The sequence below is a fragment of the Plasmodium cynomolgi genome, chromosome 9 (assembly GCF_000321355.1).
Source record: "Plasmodium cynomolgi strain B DNA, chromosome 9, whole genome shotgun sequence".
Lineage (NCBI taxonomy): Eukaryota > Apicomplexa > Aconoidasida > Haemosporida > Plasmodiidae > Plasmodium > Plasmodium cynomolgi.
Genome location: NC_020402.1, coordinates 1,041,367 through 1,058,101, shown reverse-complemented (window position 1 = coordinate 1,058,101; position 16,735 = coordinate 1,041,367). Strand labels below are relative to the sequence as shown.

The following is a 16,735-nucleotide window of genomic DNA, read 5'->3' as shown; positions in this document are numbered from 1 at the left end:
AAAAAAAAAAAAAAGAAAGGCTAAGTTCAAACAACAGTTAGATTAATTTCTTTTCTTCCTCCTCTCCGTTGTCAATTATGACATTTGCTGTTTTTGACTTTTCATTTTTTTTCCGAGTTCTTCCGCGGAAAAGCGGTATACCCATTTTATTTGTAATACCATAATACCCCCCCCGGGAATTGCGCAGGGGATACTTTTATCGCACAGTATCGCGTTGCGCTCTTAAGTGAAGGAACATTACCGTCCTGTGCATGTGTGACTGCAATTAAGCGCTACATACAATACACTTCGCTGAGTACACCAATGGAGGAGAATACAAATTAGCGGGAAAAAATAAAAAAAATTATTCTTCCCTTGAGCGGCTTCTCTTGTTTTATTAACCCCCACGGGGATAGGAGCCTTCAACGCATGGATTTTTTTTCCCTTTTTTTTTTTTTTTTTTTTTTTTGTGTGTGTGTCCACCGCGGTCTCATTTGATTATTACCGCTACGTAATTTTTGTTCAGTGCGAGGAAATCTTTTCCTTTTCTTCCCCGCGAAGAGCTTTCCCCTCTGTAGGAAGCTCACCGCGGTAGGCGCCAGTCATGTGGAACCTTATCAACTACAACTACAGCGGGGGAGAAGCAACTGCCGACGGCAATGGTGACGGAAACGCTGCTAGCGAAAATGGCAACGTAAGGCATTACTGCATTCATGAGTGATTAGACTCACTGGGGAAGAAAGTACTCCATATTTGGTGCACTTTTGTCCATCCGATAGGAAGGGCATATCTACATACCCCATGGGTATGAGAGGTGATTCCCCCAAGAGAGCAAAGCTCAGTTGGGGGTACGTCATCCCCCTGGTCTTCACCTGCGGCAGTGCGTCGGCAAATGTGTTCAAAGGGGAGGCAACCAACTTGTGGCCAAACGCGCAAACGCATGTGAGTGAGTACGCCCCATTTGATCGTACCCCATTTAAGCGTACCCCTTCGCTTCTTCGCAGGCCACCGGCAACAACTACAACCTCTGGAGCATGCTAGGATATGAGGTAGGCGAGCTGCCCGCACGAGGCCAAAGTGAACAAGAGCAGCAAAGACCGCCCCACGTAGGTTCCTCCACGTAGTAGAGGCCGCGCGCGAGGACATGCCTGTTTAGACGCCTGCAAATAATGCGAGGTGCAGTTCTCATCTGAGAATGTACCCATGTGCGATCATTTTTTTCTCCTTTTTTTTTTTTGGCGTCATGGTTACCCATTTGCACGTTTCGCCTCCCCTTCCCCCCCCCTGCTTCACATCAAAAGGACAATCCCAGTGCAGAAAAAGAAGCTAGCCAAAATAACATTGACCAAAAGGAAGTCCACCCAAAGGGGAAAAAAAAAAAAAAAGCATCGAAACATTTCGTGAGAGTGATTGACGAAGATGGCAACGACGTTCTAGACAAAACGCTTGGGGAAAACATAAACGAAATGGACGAAGATTCATCAGATAAAAAGAAAAAGAAGAAGAAGAAAAAAAAAAAAAGCAGAAAAACATTTGACTAGCGAAAATAGGGACAAGTCCCCCTTCCTCAGTGATCTCAGTTCCTACGCTGACTACTGCACGAGCGATGAAGGTAGAGGCCGGAATGAGTCCCAAGTAACGAATGAGGATGGTTTGGGTAAGCGGCAGAAATGCGACGCGTCCATGAGCGGGGAGGAAGCACCTGTGGAAGAAGCCTCTGTGGAAGAAGCCCCTGCGGAAGAAGCCCCTGCGGAAGAAACCCCTGCGGAAGAAACCCCTGCGGAAGAAGCCTCTGCGGAAGAAGCCTCTGTGGAAGAAGCCACTGTGGAGGCCGCCAGCTTGAGTGAAGAAGACGGTGGAGGTCAGGCCGGGCAGGAAACCGCCTCCGCCATGGCCAATGAATGGTTCTTTGGAAAAATCAAAGAAATCCTGGAGCCAAGCATGAACCAGGAAGCAATAAGCGAAATGATAACGAACAAATATAACAGCTTCAATGAAGCCAACTCTGGCATTTTTAATCTAATAGAGAACCTACTCGTCCGTACAAACACCCAAGAAAAAACAGAACTAAATAAAAAACAAAGAAGCAGCTACCTGTACAATCATTACAACTCTATGGATTCTTCCGTAAATGAACATTACAATTTTGTTAACTATTCCATTTACTGCATTAACAAAGAATTAGCTGCCAATGTGGAGTTGGAGGCGACCAAAATGATAAAAATTTACAACTATGCTTTTACCAAATTTAAAAAGGATATAAATTTTAAGGACCAAATTTTTTCCGACTTGGTGAATGAGGCGGACGAGGTCTCCACCTTGATAGTTAATGAGAAAAACAACCAAAAGAAGAGGATCCCAAAAATTGATTTCCTCATTTTGGTAAATATCAACAGTGATAACTACAACAACATAATCGAATCGCACAGTGTTCAAACGCCCAAATTGAAGCTCGAGGAAATTTTTAAAATTAACGTGAATTGAAGCTTGGCATGCAAACGAGAGGTGGGATATATATGAAACGAAGCAGTACTTCCAGTTTGTGTACACGGATTAGGAGGGGGGGGGCGCCCCCTACACACCGGTGAACTGGCCAAAGTGCTCATATGATCCCTCCCCCCTTTTTGATAATACAACGCGGGTGCGAACAATGGCACCACGTTGAAATTCTCATTTTTTTTCTGTTTGTCTTTTTTCCGTTTGTCCTTTTTCCGTTTGTCATCTTGTTTGTTTTTTTGTCATTAAAATGTTTCAAGGTTGAAAAGTTATATTTCCCCTCCACGCGTTTTATATGAGGATGGGTCTTTTTTTTTTTTTTTTCAGTACACATTAAGGCATTTTACAACGCGACTATACTTATGGTATAATTTAGCGATGTGGAAATGCCTTTTCCTTTTTTTTTTTTTTCGTGTCATCCCTTTTTGTGCCCTATTTGTACCATTTTTTTTGTTTCTTAATGCAAAGACGCAATGCGCTTAGGTAAAATATCTTGTACCTTTTATTTGCAAACAGAGCGGAAAGACGCCACGGTAGGACGGTTGTTAAGTGTGCAGGTACCTAATGAGGTGAGCATATTTCAGTGGGAAAAAAAATCCCAATTCACCACTAAACGCTGCAATCTGTTAGTTCGTAAAAAAAAAAGGAGTAATCGCACAGAATGGTGTATTCTCTTTGGTAGGAGCACAATGGAAGAAATTGTCACACTTTTGCTTTATTCCCTAACAGAATAGGCATTTGTTCGTGTTCCATTTTTGCCTGACTTGGTCATACAAAAAGTTCCACTTTTGCGCATTTTTTTTTTTTTTTTTTCCAGCTAGCTATTTTTACATTTGTTCACTTAAATTACGTTTCGCAGTTCGGCACAAATTCCGTGTTGAAGTTGCGCTTTCTCCTTTTATCATCCGAGAGACACGCGTTGTGTGTTTTTCCGACTGATTAATTCTTTTATGAGCTTGCCCCTTTTTTTTTTTTTGCGCGTCTTCTATCACATGGTGGGGTTTCACCCCGTTACTTTGTTCTGTGGTTGTCCCCTTTTGTGTGATTCCCATTTTGAGCAATTTGTTGGCACCTTTTCGGAAATCCCAAAAGAATAAGGTGAATTTTGTGAGAACCAGCTAACCTGCGCATTTTTCACGCATTTGTAAAATTAACCAAGTGAAAGTGGGTAAATAAAAATAAAGAAATGCGGTGGGAAAACGCGGAACGATGAGAATATTATTGTCCCCTATTGGGAACCCTGGGGTGCTCCCCAGGTGGACCCATCCGCGCTGTCATATTTGAGCTTCTTTCATGACGCGCAAAAAAAACAGCGTTAAAAAAAGGCATACGTATCTTCTACAGTCGCGTAGAAGCACTTGCAATTATCACGATTTTAAATTTTACTTAATTAGCGCTACGTGACATGGTTACTTAAAAAAATTTGGGGGCTGTTGTTCCGCACTGCGCGCGGGGGTATATACATGCACGGTCAGTGTCCCATGCATGATCGCGAACAATACATATGCTATACATGTATATACGCACGATGTAGGCAGAATTTTCATCACCGTGAACGATTCTTATATGCGGGGCTCCGATGGCTTAATATGCTATCCCCTGTTGCGTTGAACAGCCAAGCAACAACACTGAATGGGAAAAAATAAAACACCTTATGCGAACAAGTCCGTGAGTAGATAATAAACGAACGAACGAACAACAGTTACCGCCCGACTAATCAACATACGTTCGCCTAATCAGCTGGAAGGAATTGTGTTCCTTGCGAGTAGGCTGCCAAAGGGGCAAAAAAAAAAAAAAAAAAATTCTTTAATCTTTCGCCCTTTTGAGATATAAAACGGGATAAGATTCGCAATTTTTTCACACGTAGATACATCCCCGTTGCGCAATTTCTCCAGAAAAGGGGACATAATTTTGAAGCTTCTTCATTGTCACTTATCCCCCTAGGAGGAGGCTGCACAAGGTCGTATACACTTACCATACCTACGTGTACATGCCTGCTCGAATGTACCAAATAGAGAACGTTTTGGAGGAGCGTGTTAGTCAGCACACCTTTCGAAGCTGCAGCGTGCTGCCTCCCCCCGCATGAGGCGCAGACAGCTCTGTGACGCCGCGTTAATTTCCTAGAGGGGCAAAGCACATTGGCGTATTGCAGACCAGGGGACGATGGGGCAAAAAGGGGAAAGCAGAAGAGGAGGCAGCAGAGGAGGAAGCAGTGGAGGCAGCAGGGGAGGCAGCAGAGGAGGAAGCAGTGGAGGCAGCAGAGCAGGCATCATAGAAGGCATCATAGAAGGCAGCATAGAAGGCAGCACAAATGGCGAGAGTGGTGGGAAGGAACAAGACACAGATGTGGTGGAACCCATACAATTTGTAGATGTCAATTCAACGAATATCTTCGATCTAGACATAACACAGTTAGATATAAAAAGAGTGAATAACCATATGAAGCTAAGTGACATAAGTCAGTTATACTACTACCTGAACAAGAACTCCTTTTGCTATACATCGGAGGAGAGGCCATATATTTCAAACATGCTACAATTGAAATCTTTTTTTTCCTCGAATGATGTTGAAAATTATGAAATTCTTGAGCAGCTGAAGCAACATGATGAGCGGGAGAATTCGGGGATGCGAAAATTCAACCTTGATCGTGTTGTGGCTCGGAGCAAGCTTGAGGAGAAAGAAATGATGGGCACGTCAGGGGGGAAGAGGGGCCTGCAGAAGGTGGGAGCCGTGTGGAATGAATACGGGGGTGTTACGCAGATGGGCGGGGGGGATGAAGACAGTGGTGCTGATGTGCAAACGGATGTGGGGGATGAGTGGGAGGGTGACCGCGATGGTGGCAGGGAGGGAGGTGGTGGTAGGGAGGGCGATGGTAGTGACCGCTATGGCAGTGACCACTACGGTAATGACCGCTATGGTAGCAACCGCTATGGTAGTGACCGCTACGGTAATGACCGCCATGGTAGCAACCGCGGTAGTGATGATGGCGGCCCTCTCTGCGGGGCAAGACCCAAGGGGGGGAACAACCAAACGAACAGGCGCCATACCCCGGGGGAAGCGTGGCTCACATCCGTGTCGTCCACAAACTCGTGTCACTCCTCCGAGTCCATCTCCTCAACCAGTTCCTACTCGTTCTGCTCCTCCACCTCCTCATCGTCAGCCTCCTCCTCCTCTTCCTCCTCCCTCTCTGCATTCTCACCTAACAGAACAGACAAAAGTGGAAAAAAAGGAACCCACATGAGCAATTTAAAAATTCTCGATGTAATCAAAAAGTATAATGAAAATTTAGAAAAAATAAAAAAAAAAAAAAAAAAAAGTACGTTAAAAGTCGAATTGGTAAGCTAAAGAAATATGACACAGTTAGCATCCAAGGACATAACAACCAAATCGTCATGTCTCAGTTATATAAGTTTGTGAAAAAGAAGAGTACCGTTAGCATTATAGGTCAATTGATATATAGCAGTAGTGACTGCAAGAAATTTTTATACAACAACTTAGATTGCCATATGAACAGGTGGAATGTACTACCTTGCTTGGGGTACCTCAATGATATTAGCGAACAAGAGGTGCTTCATAGGATCCAAATTTTTAATTTTTACGAGTTCGTTTACCTGTTCGATGAGTTTCCCCTGTGCTGTCAGCATAGTAGGAGATTGGGTGGGGCTCAGTTCGGGGGAAAAAAGGGCAACCGCGTGGAAGGGGCAATGGAGAGGGGAAGCCGCGTGGGAGGGGCAATGGAGAGGGGAAGCCGCGTGGGAGGGGCAATGGAGAGGGGAAGCCGCGTGGAAGGGGCAATGGAGAAGGGCAGCAGCGTGGAAGGGGCAGTCGAGAAGGGAAGCCGCGTGGAAGGGGCAGTCGAGAAGGGCACACCGGGAGAGGCAAATCACAGGGGTTATTGCGAGTACGACGGCGAAATTGTGTTCAACTCAGCACAGCGAGAGGAGAAGAAGAAGAAGAACCGGAGGGACCAACACAGCTGCAGTTTTAGAGTATTTTACTACGAGCGATTCTTGTGCAAAAAAGGGCAAATGGTTCCTCAGGTAGCCCCAAATTGCATAAGTATAAACAGGAGCACCACAGAAAATCGCCATTTTTATTTAAATTCGAACGTATACACAACAGTGAGAGACACATACAATATATTCTGTGATACAAATAATACGTACGTTTTGACATACAAAAATTTTGAGTACCTGTACTTCTTCTGTTTCAATTGCGAAACGTATTTTGACATAAATATATTCCTTTGCCAGTTTTTATATAGCCACGTGAATGGCTTGAAGAGTTGCGAGTCACCTGGGGACTTGACAAAAATGGGTCCCTTTTTAGAAAAGTACAAAAAAACATATGATGTAAGGATCAAAAGACAAAGGGTAAAGCAAACAGATATTTATTTTATCTGTCCGAATTGCATTCACAATAATGTGTACCATGTAGTTGAACACCTCTCTTTTTTTTTTTACTTTTGCGATCTTGTGAATTCGCGAAATCATAATTTTTTAATATACAATGGGTACATGGAAAATATTTTCCACGTTGACGTTTCCTTTTTCTGCCTGTACAATGTACCCAAGGAGAAGGCGCTGCTAAATGCTCAGAAAAAAAAAATGTCAATTGTTGATAAGGGCAAAAATTTGCCTGTACAGAAGGGGGGCAAGAAAAAAAAAAACTCCCTCGTGTGTGCAAACGGGAAGCGGAAGAGCAACAAAAGCGAGGAAGTGCTCGCCTTCGCGCATGGGGGCAAGCATCAAATGGGAAGCAGCATCGGCAGTATTGGCAGTAGCGAGCCCACCGGAAATTGCAGCCCCATCGGCAGTAGCAACCCCACCGGAAATAGCAACCCCATCGGCAGTAGCAACCCCACCGGCAGTAGCAACCCCACCGGCAGTAGCAACCCCACCGGAAATAGCAACCCCACCGGAAATAGCAACCCCACCGGAAATAGCAACCCCACCGGAAATAGCAACCCCACCGGAAATAGCAACCCCACCGGAAATAGCAACCCCACCGGAAATAGCAACCCCATCGGAAATAGCAACCCCATTGGCAGTGACCGCTCCGCAGTTCGGGCGCAGGCACAGGTGGGCCTCGCGCGGGACTCGTCGAACACGTCGCACTCACCGCACCCACCGCACTCGCCTCCCACGAGTGATCGTCACTGCGAAGTGGCCGAACGCGGGGCCCAAGAGGGGCAGCGCAGTTCGCGTGCGGGCATGGCTAGCGAGGAGAAAGGGAAAAAGGGGCAACTCGGGGGCGGAGCAAGCCAGGTGGAGGGAGCAGGCAAAGTGGAGGGAGCAGGCAAAGTGGAGGGAGCAAGCCAGGTGGAGAGATCCAGCCAGGTGGATGATGCAAACAATGCGGATGGAGCCAACCTTGCAGGGGAAGAAACCAACAAAGCGAGGAAACCCTCCCACGCGAAGAAATCCACCCTGGTGGGAATTGCCACCCTGCTGGGAATTGCCAACCAGGTGGGAATTGCCAGCCATCATCCCGCAGAACGAAGCCGTGAGAAAGGCGAAGTAGTCCCTGTGGGGGGCCACGGGCAGGATGCAACAAGTTTGGATGAGCAGCAGGAAACCCTCGATGATAATAACCCCCAAATGGAAGAAGCAGGAAGGGAAAAGTCCTCCCCACAGGGGAAGGAAACCTTTAAGGAAGAAACGCAAAGTAACAAAAGACGCAGCGATAGGAAGAGGAAGAAAAAAAAGGAAGATGACGATGAGCTGTTTGATGAAGGATGCTTGTCAAACGAAAGTGAAGAGGATCATATCATCGAAGATGACCTGGGTGGACACACGGATGAAGATATTGTGGAGGAGAATCAAATTTTGATTGAAGAGGTATATAGTGGGGACTCTGATTTTTGCAACGAGGAGCATGTGTCAGGGCGGAAGAGAAGGAAGAAGGGGGGCAAGAAAGGGAGGCCAGCCAAGAGGGAAAGCGGCAAGGGGAAGAAGAGTGCCATACGGGAGAGAGGAACCACCGCAGCGGGGGGTGCCCACTGCATGGGGAAGGTCGGCGGTGGGAATATTAGCGGTGGAAACTTCGGCGGTGGAAACTTCGGCGGTGAAAACTCCCTCGGTGGGCACGTCGGCGGTGGAAACTCCATCCGTGGGAACCCCGTGGGTGCAGAGCGGAAGAAGGAAGAAGAGTACAAAACGCTCGTGGAAGACGTCAACCGCGCATGCAACGAAGACGACGCAACGAATAGAAGCATAAGTAAATACACCAAAGTTATCGAAAAAATAAAACTTGCCCTCGATAAAGAAGAAGCAACTACAGATACAAAGGAACTGAGTGAACAAATCGTAAAAGGAGTTATACAAAATTTTAGTGACAAAATGGAAATTAAGATGAAATTATTTTCCATTTGCTCTAACCTCATAAGGAAGGACAACTCAGAATTGAGAAAAAAAATTCTGAACGGAATAATACAAGCAACAGATCTAGCTCATATGGACTCATCTGATTTAGCTCCCATGAGTTTGAAAAACAAAAGAAAGGAACACGAGAGGAAGTACTTCTATGAAAATATTTACCTTCGTGAGAATTTCCTGGATTTAAAAAATATTAAAAAGCTGGAAGAAGAAGAAGGGGAAGCATTTCATCACCCAAATGTCATTTTGGAGCAGAAGGGGCAAGTGGGCAGTTTGGAGCAGAAGCAGGAAAAAAATCACCGGGGGGATGGAGTGAATGGGGAGGGTAGTGAAATGAATGGGGAGGGTAGTGAAGTGAATGCCGAGGATAGTATAGTCAACCACGAGGATGGTGCAGTGAATGCAGTGAGTGCAGTGAGCGCAGTGAGCGCAGTGAATGATGAAGGGCTCGTGCATCCCTGTGATGGAAGAAAAAAGAGGGCGTCTTCCAATCTGAGCGATGAGTTGGATCCGCTAAAAAATGGAGATAGCTATGGGGAGGAGAAAAATGCGTTCCCCTCTAGCAACAGTAATGCCAACTTGAGTGATTCCAAACAAAGGAGAAAAGGATCCTCCGGAAATGAAGACCAGGAGAAAAAGGTCTGTCTGATGATACCACCCTTGGAGAAATACTCCTTTGAATTTACCTACCAGAATTTGAAGGGCGTGTATGACCACATGCCCAAGTATGCCTCATCCCCCATCCTGACCTTCTTAGACAACTCCTACAATCGAATCCTTGCTATCATCGACGCCAGCAGGAATGAGCAGCTTTGACGTTGCAGCGGGGGTGCGGTGGAGTTGCTGCGGATTTGCGGCGGAGTTGCGACGGAGTTGCGGCCAGTCGTGGCGTAGTCGCCGCAGAGCCGAAGCGCAGTAGAAGCGTTTTTGGGCACCCGCATTTTTTTACCTTGTCGTTTTTTTGCCGTGTCGTTTTTCCGCCTTGGCACTTTTGCATTTCCTCCACTTGGACAAACTACACTTTTTTTTCTTTCCTCCCGCCGCGCGAGCGTCCACTCCGCCCTCTTTGATGACCAGCGAAGGGATACATGGAGAGTCTCCCCCGGTGAGTGCCACCTCTGCACCAGCCAACCTGCATGCTTTTCACCCCCTTCAGTAACATATCATTTGAATTATTTCGAGCGAGGCCCCACGAAGTAGCGCCACTGCTTTGGGACGCTTTGCCGATTCGGACCTTGAATCGCTCAAAGGTGCTCGGGCTTACCTCTCTATGTGTTGCACTCCTGCGTGGGCGTGTCTTCTCCATTTATGGGCCTATCACCGTGGAGCTTCCCCACTTATGCACGGTACATGTGCGCACGCTCATGTGCACGCGCGCATTTGCGTTTTTTTTTTTTTTATCCCCCAGTTGGGCAACTGCAAACTTATAACGTACACAAAATGAAGCAAAAGATGGAAGCAAAAGAAAGGAGCAAAAGAAAGTAGCAAAAGTAATGCCTGTTATAGATTTATCATTACCAGCTCTGTCTCTTCATCGCGCAGGTTTTTTTTTTTTTTTTTTCTCCACTTTTGGCTAGCTGCTTAACCTATTGTGCCTTAAGTTGTGAATCCAATAAAAAGCGGCAGAAAGGATGGACCAGCTGCATGTGATAGTCTTCTTGTTCCACGCTTGTCTCGCTTAACGAAGAGATGAGAAAATATAAAAAGTGCGATGGGTGGAGCTTTGGGCGAGGGAGGAGCACCGACGAAAAGGTAAAAGGCAAACTCGCCCAAACCTCCACCCAACTTCACAGTGATGAAGAGCCACCCTCCACTTTTAGTGGAGATGATAAAAAAAGGAGCATCTACAACCCTGTCCACAGTACAGGGTGGTGATCACACCAAGTGTGAGGATGGGAGAAGGGAAGGTAATAATAACTACGGGGAGGATGATAGCACGAACAGTGTTGGTTGTGAGGGTGCCTACAACTCGGACAGCTGCGAAGATAAGTCGACGTGCGCCTCCTCCATCGGGAAGAGCGTGCACATTATAAACGCCAGCTTCAGTAGAATAAAAAAAAACCTAAGTGATATAAATAAAGCCATTGAGTTGGATATCGACTCGGAGGGAGAAACGGGTGACGAGTTCGGCGGCCAATCGGAGGCCCAATCGGAGGCCCAATCGGAGGACCAATCGGACGCCGAGACCGCCGCGACCGTCTCGAGCAACGACAGCAGCGTGGTGAGGACGTTCCACGCTTCTAACGGCAACAGCGAATACGATCACGATCACGATGAAAATGGTGATGGAGATGACGAGGGGGAGGACAGGAAAAGGAGCAAGCAGTTACAGCTGCTACTAAACAACGTAATAAACACCAAGTTGGAGAAAAAAAAAATCGGTACTCTAGACATAATTGATGAGTGCATATCTATGAAGAACGACTACACGTCCGGTGGGGAGAAGAGGGAGGACGGGGGAGAGGAGGAGAGCTGTGCGTTCGTTGTGGACGGGGTGCCCCGAGGCATCAGCTACGCACAGAGTGTGGACTTGCGCGAGGTGGAAAATTTGGGCGATCTCTTAGCAGGTATGGCGGCGTGTGAAGAGGCGGGCGACTTTGCGGTGGACGCGGACGCGCCGACGGACATGGACGTGGTGGACTTGAAGGACCCGGGTGCGGTCACCAGTGAAGGTGGGGCGAAGCGAAAAAGGAAAGCAAAAAAGGAAAGCGAAAAAGGAAAGCGAAAAAGAAAAGCGAAAAAGAAAAGCGAAAAAGAAAAGCGAAAAAGACGCAAAAAAGCGTAAAAATGGCGCAAAAAAGCCGCAAAGAAACTTCGCGTAGAGCCACACCGAAAACGTTCATCCCCCCCGTTTAGACGAAGAGGACGCCGAAGAGGCGAGCTTGGCTGGCTCCGCGGAACCTCCAAAGGGACACACCTCCGCGGTGAAGCGGTTCACAGGTAATAAGTTCACCCGACAACAAAGCGCTCCTCTGTGCAGAGCTATCAGGCATCACTACGTAGAGACCATCTCCCTGTCATAAGACTTTACGCATAGCTGTATAAATGCACGAGGGGGGAAGTACACTCCAGTGAAGCTATCCTACAGCAAAAATGATTTCACCCTCACCCAATATTTGCAGACTGTCTACACAATTTTAAAAAGTTGAAAAAATATAGAAAAGGCAGATTGACCTATCCAATAAATTTTTTTTTAAAAAAGCAGCACCAGTTTGTCCAATTTTTAAGGAGAAAAAAGAAGCTCTTTTACTGTGTGCTGCACGTTTGCTTCCTCTTTTCTTACCTTTTCTTTTGCCTTTCGTTTATCCTTTGCAAGCGTGCCCTTTATGGCATGTTTTACGATCAGGATTTGTGACAGAGCTACACATGGGTAGGGCTACTACCCATAAGAACCACCGCGCAGCTACCCATGGGTGCGCCCCCTCATGGCACCCCTTTCGTGAAAAAAAATTTAAAATTAATCGAGTCTGCTGTGGACGAAGGGACTTAAAAAAGGGGCAAGGAGGAGGGAAGCGAGGGAAATGAAAGAAGCGAGGGAAATGAAAGAAGCGAGGGAAATGAAAGAAGCGAGGGAAATGAAAGAAGCGAGGGAAATGAAAGAAGCGAGGGAAATGAAAGAAGCGAGGGAAATGAAAGAAGCGAGGGAAATGAAAGAAGCGAGGGAAATGAAAGAAGCGAAAGAAACGATAGCAACGATAGCAACGATAGCAACGATAGCAACGACAGCAACGACAACAACGGTATCAACGAGGGCAAAAAGACGCAACGCAATGGAAAAATTAGGTAAACATAGGGACGCTACCAAGCCGCATATGTGTGCACTTGTATAAACACGTGTGGGGGGAGGAGGCAAATGGAAAGGAAAAATGAAAAAAAAGGGAAAAGGTCGACGTGGCAGGTAAAAGGTACACAAGCTGTCGTGGCTGAAGCGACAAAAATATGCCGAACATTTGGTGAAAGGCACTTTTTAAAATATTTAAAAAAAAAAAAAAAAAAAAAAAACTGCTTTCTTAAAATTTAAATAACCCAAAGGGAGAAAAAAAGGGGGAAGGGCAGTAACCAAGTGAGTTTATGGCATGATTGGTTTGGTGAAGACGGTTGCGTTTTCGCAGGTTCCTCCGAATTTTTCTACAAATAAGGGGGGGAGGGAGTGGTGAAGAGGCGAGGTGGACGTGGTGATGGGGAGAGGTGGGAGTGGCAAATAGATGACGTGGGTGTGGTGGAACCCTATGGGGAGTACCACCCCCCATGCCCCCACTTCAAACCCACACTCTTCAACCCCTCTCGCGACGCGTCGGACAAATAAACATTCATCCCATTTTCTAAATGTGCCTCCTTCAAATTACTCTCTAATTGGTCCAGGTCCACTTGCTCCAGGAGCCTTTTCTACAAGGGGGAGAGGCAGATGAAGGGGAGGGAAGGGACGATGAAGGGGAGGGAAAGGACGACGATGAGGACAACCGCGACGGTGGCGATGATGAGGACAACCGCGACTGTGGCGATGATGAGACTTCTACTTACATCTATCTCCGAGGACGATATTGTTATCTTCTGCTGCGTTACGACCTGAAAAGTGAAAAAGGGTGCGTGTGCGTGCGTGTGAGTGTGTGGGGGGAGAGGGATAAATGGGATGGTAAGCCACACTAATGAGTGCAGAGTAGGGGGTATTTACCCACTCGGGGGAAACACAAATGGGAGAGAGCACCCCAATTTCGATGACGTCCTTCACTGCCATCGCACAGGGTCTACCCCTCGAATGAACTAACCGGAATGATAGACTTCAGCATGTGCCACATGCCTGTGACAAAAAGAGGGGCGCTCAGGACTAACATCTTGGATAGCCTCGATCTGTAATTACACTGCAAAGGGGTGATGGTGGTGGTGGGAAATTATCCTTGTATGTGTGGTTGATTTGATGTAGCGTATGTGAGGGCGGGGCGTTCGTCAGTCCCAACTCTCCCTTCTCTCTCTCCCTCTCTCATCTCTCCCTCTCTCATCTCTCCTCTCCCCCTTCCGCTTTCGCGTCCTCCTCGTCCATTACACTGAGGCACTTCGAAATATCCTTTAACGTCCCTATGGGGATGTTCAGCACACCACAGTGTGATAAGTCAATTATGACTCTCCACTGCTCGATTTTTCCTTCGATGAATAGCTTAGATATGATAAATTCTGTGGTGGGAAGGTGGGGAGACGATGTCGATTGCGGTGGGTGCATTAAAAATGGGAACGGCTTCACGTGTGAAGTAGAGCAGCGCGGAAGGTAAAAAAAAAGGGGAACTCGTTACCCATCCAGTAGTAGGCCACCTTCAAAACGTCCTTCTGCGGCGGGGAAAAAAAAAATAAAAAAAAAAAAAAAAAAAATAAATAAAATAAGCATGCAAAACGTGCAGAACGCGGTGACGTGAAAACCATGTCCTGCTACTCTCATCAGCGGGGAGGGGGCACTCCAAAAAGACACAAAATCGCAAGCATACTATTGCTCCATCGAAGTATTCCCTTCGTGGAGGGCGCAACTCCCTCCCCCCCCTTCCTCCGGGAAATGCTTTTCCTTACCGCACTTGCAGAAATGAAATTTTTACAGTTGATAATAATTATGGGGTGCATATGTTTGTCCCGCCCGTGCACGTAAATGTATCCCTTTTTCTGGAGAAAAAAATAGGTAAAAAAATAGGGTACAAAATGGGGGAAAACGGCACTATGTTCTTAGTACGTTCTTAATACGTTTTTACTACGTTCTTACTGCACCCTCACTACGCTGGAGTCCGATTGGGCAACCATAAGACCCATCAGACCGTTTCCCCTGCTCGCAATTCTCGCCAAACACCTTTCACCTTACCAGCATATCTTCTACATCCTCGTACTTCACAGGGAGGTTCTCATCTCGCCACTCCAAGTGCTTTAGCATGTCGTAGTAGCATTTTTCAAAGTTGAATTCGTTTCTACGGGGTGTACGTGTGAGTGTGCGTGAGTGGATGCGTGAGTGTATGCGTGCGTGAGTGGATGCGCGTGTGTGGGGCGGCGTCAGCGTCGAGTCGGCATGTAAGAGTGACCCCCTGCGTGGGTACATACGTATACTCTCCCAAGCACATGTCTAAACACCCTTTCGATGTTCATCTGACTCACCCTTGCAGGAAGCGAAGCACATAATTATCATCCTCAAAAATTGTATCCTTAAATGTAGACTCGTAGGTTTCTCCCCCTTGGCTATCTTTTTCTTTTTTTTTTAAATTATTGACATGATCCTTTAGCTCTTGTATTTTCTCCTTTTCGAACTCGTCCAATTCTTTACCACAAAAAATGTACCTTAAGCTTTTGTGCTGATTTTTGTGGTGCTACAAATGGGGGGAGAGAGAGAGGTGATTACTGAATGGGTCCCACTGGGCATTAGCAAATGTGTGGGCGTTCGATGTGTGGACGTTCGATGTGTGGATGTTCGATGTGTGGACGTTCGATGTGTGGGCAATCGATGTGTGGGCATTCGATGTGTGGACGTTCGATGTGTCTATCCACGCTTGCAACTCATGCAGCGCGATAATCTGGGAGGTTCCCTTTTTTTCTTTTTACAAATTTAATTTCCTCCTCGGTGGGCTCATACATCAAGGCCTTCTGCGATATGTACTCGGTCACCATCGTATTGTTACTCATTTTTTCTACGCCTTGTGAAGTATATGTGGGTGCAGAGCTCTGCAACGATTGGGGGTTCCTAGTCTGTCTAGCTGTGCCGGTAAGAAGGGGAAACACGCGAGTGTTCTATTGTTGGCAGTTCGTTCCGATTTAGCTCACTTTTGGATCCCATTTCGTTAGCGGTTTTGCTTAAATGGACAAACGTGGGCGAAGAACAAATGGGGGCAAAGTTGGGGCGAGCAAAATTATCATCTTACGTTTTGAACACTTGACGGGTTAGTTCGCTCAATGTGGTTGCAGCACAACCGGTGTGTGGTGTGTGCAGGTGTGCAGTTATGTGTAGTGTGTGCAGTTATGTGTAGTGTGTGCAGTTATGTGTGGTGTGTGTAGTTATGTGTAGTGTGTGTAGTTATGTGTAGTGTGTGTAGTTATGCGTGCGATGTGTGCAGGTGTGCGCGCGCGGTGAGCGATACCCACTTAGCGCTGCTTGAGCCTACACACACCTGCAAGTACTCAAACCGAAACCGAGTGGAATGGCAACTAATGCAGTGAAACGTAAAAATGCGAACACTGCAGGGTACAAAGGTAAGCACACAGCCGCGTACATAACAAATGGAGAAGAAGGGGGGTGCAGACGAAACGTTACAAACGCGACGTAGAAGTGGAGTGCCTCTCTCTTCAATGTTTGTTCTTCATTTCGGGAAGGAAAAAAAAAAAAAAAGGGAAAAAGGGAAAAGGGGAAAACGGGAAATAAGAGTGAGTGAAAAAAGGTGAGAGAAAAAAGGTGAGAGAAAAAAGGTGAGAGCAAAAAGGTGAGTGAAAAAAGGTGAGTAAAAAAAGGGGAGTAAAAAAATGGGAGTAAAAAAAGGGGAGTCGAAAAAGGAGTGATGGAAAAAAGAATGGGTGGAACAAGGGGACGACGAGACGAAGGCAAAATGGTACCCGTAACTCTCGCAGGAAAAACGAAACACGAGCATCAAAGGGTTACTATTTTTTTTTTTTTTCTAAGTGAAAAATGCATACACTATTGAATGATTTTTTTCGGTTAAGCAGAGATAAATGCATTACACTGCCTTATCCTGAATTTCAAAAAAAAAAAGTGGCACTTTTAAACACTAAGTGCTAGTTAAGTTTTGCTAATTTGTGCCATTCGCCTTTCACCACTCAACGATCGCCTCTCACTGTTCACCTCTCACTGTTCACTTCTCACTGCTTACCATTCACTGTTCACCTCTCACTGTTCACTTTTAATTTTTTTT

At 46.4% G+C, this 16,735-nt stretch overlaps 4 protein-coding genes across 4 annotated transcripts; 3 read left to right on the top strand and 1 right to left on the bottom strand.

Moving 5' to 3' along the window:
- Positions 1-583: 583 nt before the first annotated feature.
- PCYB_093400 (hypothetical protein) lies at positions 584-2,463 on the top strand (the record flags this gene model as incomplete). Its single annotated transcript, XM_004222454.1, has 4 exons — positions 584-673; positions 984-1,028; positions 1,281-1,520; positions 1,663-2,463. The coding sequence occupies 3 exons, from the start codon at positions 584-586 to the stop codon at positions 1,518-1,520; spliced, it is 375 nt and encodes a 124-aa protein (XP_004222502.1). The 3' UTR covers positions 1,663-2,463.
- Positions 2,464-6,269: 3,806 nt separating this feature from the next.
- Positions 6,270-9,668, top strand: PCYB_093390 (transcription elongation factor; the record flags this gene model as incomplete). The annotated part of the gene is made up of 2 exons (XM_004222453.1): positions 6,270-7,556; positions 7,896-9,668. The coding sequence occupies 2 exons, from the start codon at positions 6,270-6,272 to the stop codon at positions 9,666-9,668; spliced, it is 3,060 nt and encodes a 1,019-aa protein (XP_004222501.1).
- A 979-nt stretch (positions 9,669-10,647) lies between these two features.
- PCYB_093380 (hypothetical protein) lies at positions 10,648-11,637 on the top strand (the record flags this gene model as incomplete). Its single annotated transcript, XM_004222452.1, has 1 exon — positions 10,648-11,637. The coding sequence occupies one exon, from the start codon at positions 10,648-10,650 to the stop codon at positions 11,635-11,637; it is 990 nt and encodes a 329-aa protein (XP_004222500.1).
- A 1,484-nt stretch (positions 11,638-13,121) lies between these two features.
- Positions 13,122-15,497, bottom strand: PCYB_093370 (hypothetical protein; the record flags this gene model as incomplete). Its single annotated transcript, XM_004222451.1, has 9 exons — positions 13,122-13,238; positions 13,374-13,418; positions 13,619-13,711; positions 13,894-14,021; positions 14,138-14,171; positions 14,406-14,495; positions 14,689-14,791; positions 14,976-15,184; positions 15,417-15,497. Coding segments are annotated over 9 exons (900 nt in total), but the record flags the coding sequence as incomplete, so codon positions are not given.
- Between the last annotated feature and the right edge of the window lie 1,238 nt (positions 15,498-16,735).